The following is a 10,736-nucleotide window of genomic DNA, read 5'->3' on the forward strand; positions in this document are numbered from 1 at the left end:
ACGGCGTGGGGCCACAGCAGATTCCTTCTCTCCAGCAGGGTGGGAACATCTGAGGTTAGAACTCACACACTCACAAGCCAGCCCTTTTTGAGCCTGGGGAGATCCAGCTGCAGAGCAACAAGCATGTCCGGTGATTGTTGAGGTTGACTCCTCATTATCGGAGAGCCAGGATCCGGCCATCTGCTTCCTGGCTGGAGACCCTTTGTCTCCACTTTGGCTGGGCAGGAAGCAGAGGGGTGGTGGTGGGGGTGGACAAGGGCTCTTCCTTGCTTGCTCTCTCTTTCAGCCTTGCGGGTTCTTGACAACGGCAAAATGAAATTGGGGGGGGGGGGGCATGCTGACCAGCGCTTGTGCCACAGCCACGTCCGCAGGATGCCTTGTTCCCACAACGGCAAAAGTAGGAAACACAGAAGCAGTGGTACCATCAGAGTAGGGATCTGGGGGCAGATTCGGGGGGCCCTTTCAGCAGAATGGGCACAGGGGTCCCCAAACACAACAGTGCAAGGGTGATTGTCACCAACACAGGACGGTTTTACAGTGGTACCTCGGGTTACAAACACTTCAGGTTACAGACTCCGCTAACCCAGAAGTACAGTGGTACCTCGGGTTAAGAACTTAATTCATTCTGGAGGTCCGTTCTTAACCTGAAACTGTTCTTAACCTGAGGTACCACTTTAGCTAATGGGGCCTCCCGCTGACGCAGCTGTGTGATTTCTCTTCTCATCCTGAAACAAAGTTCTTAACCCGAGGTACTATTTCTGGGTTAGCGGAGTCTGTAACCTGAAGCGCTTGTAACCCGAGGTACCACTGTAATACCTTGGGTTAAGAACTTTACCTCAGGATGAGAACAGAAATCGGTGGCAGCAGGAGGCCCCATTAGCTAAAGTGGTACCTCAGGTTAAGAACGGTTTCAGGTTAAGAACGGACCTCCGGAACGAATTAAGTTTGTAACCAGAGGTACCACTGTATAGGCCACTTTCTGTAACACAGTGGTCTCAAGGCACTCTAAATACACATCCTAATATACAGAATAATAGAACTGCAGAGCAGAAGAGACCCTAAGGATCATCTATTCCAACCCCCTGCAAGGAATATGCAGCTGCCCCATACGGGGATCAAACCTGCAACCTTGGCATCAGTACTACGCTCTATATAGTTGAAAGCCTTACCTGCAAAACGATGGCAACTCAGCAAAGAAAGACGTGGGCACCAAATGCTTAGGGCAGGAATAGGCAACATGGGTGCTGCTGGACCCCCCAACTCCTTCCAGGGATGATGGGAGTTGGAGCCCAACAAATGTCTGAAGGATGTCAAATGGGCTTCTCCCGGCTCAGAGAAACAAAGTCCTCACCTTTGAGCCAAGACCCCAAAGTGCAAAAGCCACTGGTGGGCGGCTGCAAGGAATCTTTGGCCTTCCAGATGTTGCTGAACAACTCCCAGCCAGCGTGGCCAAGGGCCAGTGTTGGGGGGGGGGGGTGAGGAGCTGCCATTTGGCAGTATCTGGAAGGCCACAGGTTCCCCACACCTGCTCTAGGGGAGAATGCTTGTTCAGGGAGGGAATCCGCCATGTCACTTGTTCCATGTCTCTGATACACAAAATATGAGTATGCACAGCTGACGAAGCCTTTCAGGGCGAAACAAGGTATTATTCCGGGAATCCTTGTCTTAAGTTCTTTCGTCTGATACCTACATACAACAACTATACTTTGCAAAGGCATATGTGGAACATTACAAAGAAAAAGTTCATTTTCTGCAAATACTGCTTCTTAAAGTTGTCGCGTCCGACATTGTATTCATAAAGACATATGTGGAACACAAAAAAGCTTCTATTTGGACATTACGTATATAGGAACTGATCTACAGTACAGTGGTACCTCAGGTTAAGTACTTAATTCGTTCCGGAGGTCCATACTTAACCTGAAACTGTTCTTAACCTGAAGCACCGCTTTAGCTAATGGGGCCTCCCACTGCTGCTGCGCCACCGGAGCACGATTTCTGTTCTCATCCTGAAGCAAAGTTCTTAACCTGAAGCACTATTTCTGGGTTAGCGGAGTCTGTAACCTGAAGTGTATGCAACCTGAAGCGTATGTAACCTGAGGTACCACTGTATTTGTATTTCCTGTTCAAAATGTAGGTCTTTAATTGCTTCTACTTAATTTGATAATGCGAAAAGAGGTATGTTTATATGATGTATAAAGAATTTATATAGTTAAACACAGCCAGTTATATTGTGGGTGCTATTGTTCAGGGAGGGGAGCAGCAAGAACACCAACCTCAAAGATACTTAGTGTGTCACGTGTAGAGAGTCGCAGACATCAGTTTAACACACCCTCTTCTCCAATGGTCTCTGTGTTTAAAGAGCTCAAGCTGGCCTGCACGGTTCTTTGCCTCCTCATTTTGACAAAAGCTGTTGAGGTTCTTTTTGCAAAATCTAAAAAAACCCACCATTTTATTTTTTTTTAAAAAAGGAAATTCACCAAAATCTACACTTCTGACATGGGTTTCCATCCAGGGGCACTGTTTGCAGTGACTGAATCCCGGCTACGTTTAGGAAATTCCAGACATATGGCAACCCTACCTCATTAAATCCCCCGTAACAACCCTGCGAGTTAGGTGGAGAAAAGACAAGGACTGGCCCAAGATGAGTTTTGCGACCAAGTGGGGACTTGAACCCTGGTCTCCCCGGTTATCTAACCACTACACTGCTTTAGGGAACCAACTGCATACTGTGGCTGAATGGACACTGTAAATCCAGTCCTTCTAAGCTCTAGCCACTATACCACACTGCCATGGGGGAAGGGATCTTTTTAAGCCTTTGGGAGCTGCCTCAAAACTCCCCAGCCAGCAACCTGCCAGGAATGCATTCCACCCCGTCTCCACCGGCCTCTGAGGAACATTTCTCTCTTATCTGGTTTTCCATCCAACCAGCCCCCCCCCCCCCCCAGCCCATCACCGCTGGCCTTCTCCTGACCCCGGTGCACCAGGATTAAGTTTAGTACTGGAGGAAGGAAGAAGCACAGTGCCCATTTCTCTCTTCCACACCCCCCCTCCCGCCGCCCTCCCTGAACAAGCAGCTGAAACGCGGGCAGGAGGACGGACTCTGCCACTAACTTCACGCACAAAATATGGGAGCTTCCAGACGGTTGCCATTTCCGTGTGAGATGCAGTCATGATCTGGCAAATTCAGGTTTCAGAATGAAAGCCAGTAGAGAATGAAAGCCAAAAATCCCCCCCCTCCGGTGTTTTCGTAAGAAGGGAAGTACAGTGGTACCTCGGGTTACATACGCTTCAGGTTACAGACTCTGCTAACCCAGAAATAGTACCTCGGGTTAAGAACTTTGCTTCAGGATGAGAACAGAAATCGTGCTCCGGCAGAGCAGCGGCAGGAGGCCCCATTAGCTAAAGTGGTGCTTCAGGTTAAGAACAGTTTCAGGTTAAGAACGGACCTCCGGAATGAATTAAGTACTTAACCCGAGGTACCACTGTAACAGGGAAATGTGGAAATGCGGGATAACTCTTGAGTTGATGAAGTGCTGTTTGACCTCTCCACAAAAATCAGGATGAATGTTCAATAAACTGGCTGACTAGAATTGACTTTTACTGGGTGGGGTGTGTGTGGCATTTTGGTAACAAGGCATTCCTTGATCTTCAGATCCATACAAAACACAAGGCATTATTCTCCCCACACCACCCCAGCTGCAAAGCTGATAGATGGGAGTTGTAGTTCAAAACATCTGCAGTGCACCAGGTCAAGGAAGGCTAGGCAAAATAGGAATAAATTGACCCTACACATGTGCAAAGTACTCTTAATAGTATAGGGATAGTTTTCACACAAACTTCCAACACAAAGCCATCCACGCCTACTCAGAAGTCACACAGAGTTCAATGCGGCTAGAATTCCTACAAAAATGTGTGCAGGAGCGCAACCTAAATATGCTCTGTTTAGTTGTTAATTATGTTTTACAGAATGTGGAAAACCCCTGGAATTATATTTATATTTATATATATATCTATATATATATATAGATATGCACTTGCTGTTTATTTAAGAAGTTGTAAACTGCTTAAGGGGACGCAGGTGGCGCTGTGGGTTAAAGCCTCAGCGCCTAGGGCTTGCCGATCGAAAGGTCGGCGGTTCGAATCCCTGAGGCGGGGTGCGCTCCCGCTGCTCGGTCCCAGCGCCTGCCAACCTAGCAGTTCGAAAGCACCTCCAGGTGCAAGTAGATAAATAGGGACCGCTTACCAGCAGGAAGGTAAACGGCGTTTCCGTGTGCGGCTCTGGCTCTGGCTCTGGCCAGAGCAGCGATGTCACGCTGGCCACGTGACCCGGAAGTGTCTCCGGACAGCGCTGGCCCCTGGCCTCTTAAGTGAGATGGGCGCACAACCCCAGAGTCTGTCAAGACTGGCCCGTACGGGCAGGGGTACCTCTACCTTTTTAAACTGCTTAAGAGTTTTGTTTAAATATAAGCAGTACTGTATATAAATTAATTAATTAATTAATTAAGTTTCCCTCTATGGAACTACTAAGCACTCGAGGGGTTTAGACCTCCAGACAGCAACACACACTTGCACAAATTAACTCTCTCTCTCTCACCCACACACACCCAATTTGCTCCACACTGAGTAGCTGGCTGATAAAAGAGCTTAAAAAGAGTACCAGAAATCAGGACATACACGAAGCAGAATGAGGCCCTCTCCAAAAGTGACAATTTAATACATTTATTAACACCCTGAAAGAAAGAGGAGATTGCTCAAGTCCTGGGTTTCTTTTCAGGGCGGGAGGGGGTGTGTGTGTATCCTTTCCATTCTGAGGGTTACAAACATAAACATAATAAAATGGATATCCTCCGCGCCATTTGCTACACCCTGGAAAGGAAATGGAGCAAGGAGACCTGGTTGGGGCATGGATGCCTTTTCCCAAGCCTCTGTGTCCTGTAGTCCCAGGATGTTGACAAAAAGAAACACTATTAACAGAGGCAGACGTTTCTTCCAGCTCTCTCGCGTTACACAGAGTTCTGTGCATGGTGGAAGCTTGCTGCTTTCACCACCATTTCTCCAACAAAGAGCAGCATCCCAACAATTTCTCATCCTCTCTCCACGGGGGACCATCGCAGCAGCCCCTCATGGAAAGGTTAACATATCCTCCACCGTTCCAGCATATATCCTGCCACAAAGGGCCTAGTGTTTCAAGTGGAGGAGAGTTCCAAGGACCACCACGTTTAACCATGTTCTCAGTCAAAACTGAATCATGGAAGCTATTGCTATTCAGAAGTTCACTTTCAAGTTGCGGGGAGTCGTTGGCTCGGGGACCCAGCAGCCAACTCCCCCCTCCCCCCACGACCCCTGTTTATTCCCTAAGGAGCAGGAGAAGGGCGCATTTTCAAAAACAGGATAATGGTTCCTTTTGAGGTCCTACCCTCCAAGGAGAGAGAGTTGCAGCCTCTTGGATCCTGCTCCAATACGAGGTTCCCAAATAGTTTTCGAGGGGCCGCTGTTTTCAAGGGGTGGTGGTGTTCCCTCCAGGCAGTTCCAGTCAACTGAGCCTCTGGATTCCTTTCCAATTTCAACAAATGAGAGGAGCGGGGACAGAAGCATGCAAAGTGGGCGGCGGGGGGGGGGGTTTCCTGAAAAATCCTGCGGCCTGACTCTCTCATCCCCTCTTGCACAAGAAACCTAACTTCTTAGGCACTCCAGCCAAATTCAGACGCCACAAAAGCACCACCTCCAAACACCCCCCTTCCCTTCGAAGCAGCCAGGTTCAAATTATCATCACTGCTGCTTTCCCCTATCCCCCTCCAACCCTGTGTACACACAGAATCGTGAGAGTTGCAAGGGACCCCACCCAGGGTCATCTAGTCCAACCCCTTGCAATGCAGGAAATCCAATTTGAAACCTGCTTAGCTTTGCAAAGGTCCTTGCAGTTTTATTGCTGCACAAGGAGGAGACGCACACAATGGAGGATTTTTCCAGGGCAGGGAGAAAGAGGCTCATCACCCACACCTCTCCTTTCAAGAGGGGAAGCCCACTGCCAGAATCAGCGCACCATTTCTAAATACTGCCAAGTGCAGCCATGGAATTGCAGACGCCCCTCCAAAAGCGTGCTACCCCCCCCTCCCAAAATGGTTCATGACATATAAAGGTCTCACTCCGGTAAAGCCGGAATGTGGCAGCAGAGAGACCCTTGCTGTACCCGACCTTGCTAGATTGGAACAATGGCCCCATTTCCATTGGGACGATTTAGAAGTCCCTGTTTCTCCAGGGGAGTGTTAGGATGTCAGCCACGGGGGTGGAAAGATGGGGGTGGGAGGGGCCCTCCAACGATATTTTATGGCTTTATTTAAAAAAAACAAAACACCTCCTTGTAATCAATCCAAAAGCTCTGTACACTGGCCAGAGTTATGGCTTTATATATTTTTTGAAAAAACAAGAGCTCTGTGTGATGTCGAAGCATGCTGCGTTCACCGATGCAGCATGGACCACACAGGAACCACTTTTTAAGAAAACGGGGGAAAAAACCGGTGGCAATAAATTAAATGCATCCACCGTTGCCCTGCTTTGGGATGTTGGGGGACGGGCGGGTTCTCGTCTCCCCGAGGCGTGAAATCTTCAGCAACAGGGGCTGGGGAGGGGGAAGAGAAGGCGAGGAAGGCCGGGCGCCCTGTCCTGGCTGACCCGAGTCGACGGGCCGAGCGGTGCGAGGGGTTCAGTCGTCGGGGGTGCAGGCGGGGTGCAGCTGGTCGGGGCTGCCGACGCTGCCGGTGCTGGAGCTTCCGTCGCCTAAGTCGCGGGGCCCGCAGGGCAGGCTGAGCTCGGAGGAGCCTCCGCCGGGGCTGGGGCTGGCGTCGGGCCGGGCGGAGGCGCACTCCTCCTCCAGGGCCAGGCAGAGCTCCTTGAGCTCCAGGTTGTCCTTGGCCAGGCGCTCCTGGAGGCCCTCGAGGCCGGCCAGCTTGCGCAGGCAGGCGGCCACCTCGTCGCGCAGCACCTGCGCCGCGTGGTGCCCGAAGAGCTGCCAGTGGCGCGCCAGGCGCTTGGCCTTCAGGCGGTCCTCGTCGAGGAAGCAGCACAGGTCGCGCAGCTCGCGGTTCTCGGTCTGCAGGCGCCCGTTGACGGCCTTCAGCTCGCGGATCTCGCGGAGGTGCTCCTGCAGCTGCCGGTTGACGCCCTGGATGAGCCGGCCGCGCTGCACCAGCGCCGCCAGCTTCTCGGCCTCCTCGTGGCGCAAGCGGCGCACCAGCTCCTCCTTGCTGCACACGCCCAGCTCGGCGTCGCTCAGCTCGGCCAAGGAAGGGCAGCAGACCCCCGGCGTCGTCGGAGGCGTCGGCGGCGTCTCCGGGCTCTGGGGGGGTCCGGCCGGCGGCGCGGCCTCGCGGGCGGCGGGGAACATCGCCGGGGCGCGCAGAGGACTTGCTCCTCCGCGGCGCGCTCACCTCCAGCCAAGGCGCAGCAGCAGCGGCGACATCTTGCACGCTTCCCCTCCTCGCCCTGCTCAGCAGCAGCAGGACATCCTGCCCGGCGGCGGAGATTCCCCTCTCTCCTTCCTCCTCCTCCTGCTGCTGCTTCCCTGGGATAACGGGACGCACGGACGGGAGGCCCGCCAAATGAGCGACGCCAAAAGCCGACGCGCTGCCTCGGCGTTGCAAATGCACGGGTTATACGGTAGGGGAGCAGGTGCATGGTTGCGAGAGGGGCGCCTGCGCCGAATGGGGGCGGAGTGGGGTGGGGGTAGAGGAGAGAGAAAAGAAAGGGGGGCGGGCGGACATAGGGGAGCGTTAGCGGGTGTGTGAATGCGCGGACTCCCCTTCCGGAGGGGGCGAGAGGGGCGCTGGCAGAATGCAAAGGCTGGCAGAGAGAAGGAAGCAGCAGCAGAAATGCATTTGCAGCAGCTTCGGAATCCCGTCCAAGCGCCCGGCAGGACGCCTCTCTCCCGCCGGCAGAAGGATTAAGAGGCCGCGCAAATGGCTTTAATCCGGATTAATGAAGACCGCCGCCGCCATCACTCAGAGGCCCTGGCTTCTCTTGTACAAAATCATGAAGCCAGTGATCATAAGGCCGCGAGGCTCGGCAAAGCGCAGCACAAGCAAAAACCTTTCCAAAATACAAAGGAGACGGGGGGGGGGGGAGAGAGAAAAAACTGCACCCGCTTTAATTATGGTGGATTAACTGGCAGGACTCCAGCAGCATCGCATTCTCCCCTGTTCTGTCTACTGGGGTGTAAGCCCCGTTGACTTCAACTGCATTTGCGCCTAGGCAGGTCTCGCTGTATTGACCCTATGCAGCTAGCTAGGATTTACTGTACTTCTGAGTGGACAGTATTAGGGTTACAAGGGCTCTGATTGAAATAATTGGTCTAAGATATTCATTATCTTCGTTGCCTGTCCATGAGTTCCAAAGAGGAAGAAAAAAAGGTTCTCTGTCCACTTTCTCCATGCCTTTTGCATAATTTAATAAGCTACCTCTTGCTCGTCTTTTATCTGAACGAAAAAGTTCCAAACGCTGCAGCCTTTCTTCATTACATAGTCGCTATACACCCCTCCCTTGATAATTTTGGTTGCCCTTTTCCAAAACTTTCCCAACATTATCCTTTTTCAGGTGAGGCGAACAGACCCGGGCACTACAATATTCTGAAGGCAGTCGCACCATTATGATGCCTGCAGTTTCATTTGTAATTCCTTTCCTAATGATCCCTAGAGTGGAGATTGCTTTTCTCACAGCTGCTGCCCAATGGGTCAACATCCTCATCAAGCTATCCATTAGGACCCCCAAGGTCTCCTTTCTGGTCAGTCACTGCCAATTCAGACCCCATGTGAAGTTCAGGTTTTTGTGTGTGTGCCAACATGCACCAGTTTGCACTTGTATACATTGAACTGCATTTGCCATTTTGCCACCCCTACACTCAGCTAGGAGAGAGGTCTTTCTGGAGACCTTCACAGTCTCTTTGTTTCAATAACCCTGTACGTTTTAGTATCACTAGCAAAGTTGGCCACCTCATGGCTCACCCATCTTGATCGTTTGTGCACAAGTTCCCAAAGCCAAATCTTTGGGGGAATTCCACTTTCTAGTCCTCTCCATTTAGAAAACTGTCCGCCTATTCCTGCTTGCTGCATCTTCCAATTAACAGGTTCCTGATCCACAAGGGGCTTCCTGGAGAAGCTTCACCTGTTGAACTGTTACACTGACACACTGCTATGAATGGGACAGGAGTCCTGCCAGAAATTGTAGGCGGGAGGGAACAGATCCAAGATTCTGGAATGCCTGTGTGACGTGGGGGTGGGAAAAGCCTTTGTCTTCAGCTGGGTTTTTTGGCACTGGGACTGGTGCCATCAGATGTGGGGCGCGTCTGCAATGGGTCACATGCTGCCCACCGCCCCCCTTTTGGAAGAGAAAGGAGAAACCCACAAACTCCATGGAGAGCAAAGTCAGGCACTGCTTCTAGGGTGCTGCCAGGGGCAGTCAGTGCAGGATATATTGTTTATGGCACTTGTTGGCTTCATTGAAAAGCTCTCCAAGGAACTTGCAGAATTCTAGAATAACTGGGGAGATGGGGCAAAGCTCAGCAGTGGTAGTAGCAGCACCTTTGCATGCAGAAGGTACCAGGAATCTCCAGGTAGGGTCGGACAGTGGCGTAGCGTGGGGTGGGTGCACAGGGGCAGTTGCCCTGGGCACAAATTTGTTCAGGGAGCACAATTTCAACACCCAGTGCTGCCTCAATACAGCTGCACGCTTCCATCGCTGGGCTCTGTTGAAAACAGCTTCTTCAAGTGAACCAGAAAGTGACCTCTCTAAACAATGGAACGACTCTCCTTGTCTGTTTCCCTCCCTCCTACCCAGCCTTCCACATGGCCACAGGCACTGGCAACCATGCTATGTCACTGCCTCTTTAGGAGAAGGAGGCACCATCCGAGCCCCAAAGGCCCGGCCCCTGCACGGCTTGCCTCTGCAGGACATCTGTCATGGAGGCGCCTCGTTGCACCCTCTCAGAATCCAGTGGCATCGGAGGGCTCTGTTCACCCTCTGCACCCCACCCCTGGCATCAGCCTATTGATGCCCAAATGATTAAGGTTTTAAATGACAATTTTAGGTTATATTTTAATGATCAAAATTTAATATATATTTTTAACTGCCGCTATATATGAATTGATTCTGTTATACCCAATTGCAATCCAATGTATTCCTGTTGTGTTTTATGATTTTTCTGATATTGTAAGTGAGCTGGGAACTGGTCTGTGACCGTAATAATAAAATTCAACAGATGGCAAAGCAGCTCTAAACTCTGCCGTTTCACAACACCCAAAAGCAACTTCCTGAAGCAGCCTCCTCACTCTACCTAATGACAGGATCAGGTTCCTGTGCATTTCTAGGGACTGGCCTGCTGGTCTATGCAGAATTCAGATGAGCTTTGCTGGCTGATGGTGGCATGTAGACTAGATCACATCAAAAGAGAAGCATGTGAATGAACTCCGATATGAACCCCCAACGGTCATCTGGTCCATCCCCCTTCAATGGAGGAATCTCAACTAGATCATATATGACAGATGGATGTCCAACCTCTGCTTAAAAATCTCCAAGGAAGGCGACTCCAGCACCAGAGTGAAGTATTTAATTAGCCATTTCTGGCAGTCCTGCTCTCAGAGTGCGCCTTTCATTTTTCTGTATCTCGACTTATTATTCAATATTGAAGCTTTCAGAAGATTCAGAAGTTTTCAAAGCCTAATGGCATGCTTAGCAGCAGGTATTAC

The 10,736-nt window shown here is 51.1% G+C and overlaps 1 protein-coding gene across 1 annotated transcript; it reads right to left on the reverse strand.

Annotated features, from left to right (window-relative positions):
- Window positions 1–4,695: 4,695 nt before the first annotated feature.
- Window positions 4,696–9,797, reverse strand: CCDC85B (coiled-coil domain containing 85B). Its single transcript, XM_079957869.1, has one exon. The coding sequence runs from the start codon at window positions 7,382–7,384 to the stop codon at window positions 6,704–6,706; it is 681 nt and encodes a 226-aa protein (XP_079813995.1). The 5' UTR covers window positions 7,385–9,797; the 3' UTR covers window positions 4,696–6,703.
- Window positions 9,798–10,736: the final 939 nt, after the last annotated feature.

The sequence above is a fragment of the Podarcis cretensis genome, assembly GCF_951804945.1.
Source record: "Podarcis cretensis genome assembly, chromosome: 16".
NCBI lineage: Eukaryota > Metazoa > Chordata > Lepidosauria > Squamata > Lacertidae > Podarcis > Podarcis cretensis.

What these genes read in the sequence shown, in the direction of transcription:
- CCDC85B (XM_079957869.1), bottom strand. Translation starts at nt 7,384, where the DNA reads ATGTTCCCCGCCGCCCGCGAGGCCGCGCCGCCGGCCGGACCCCCCCAG.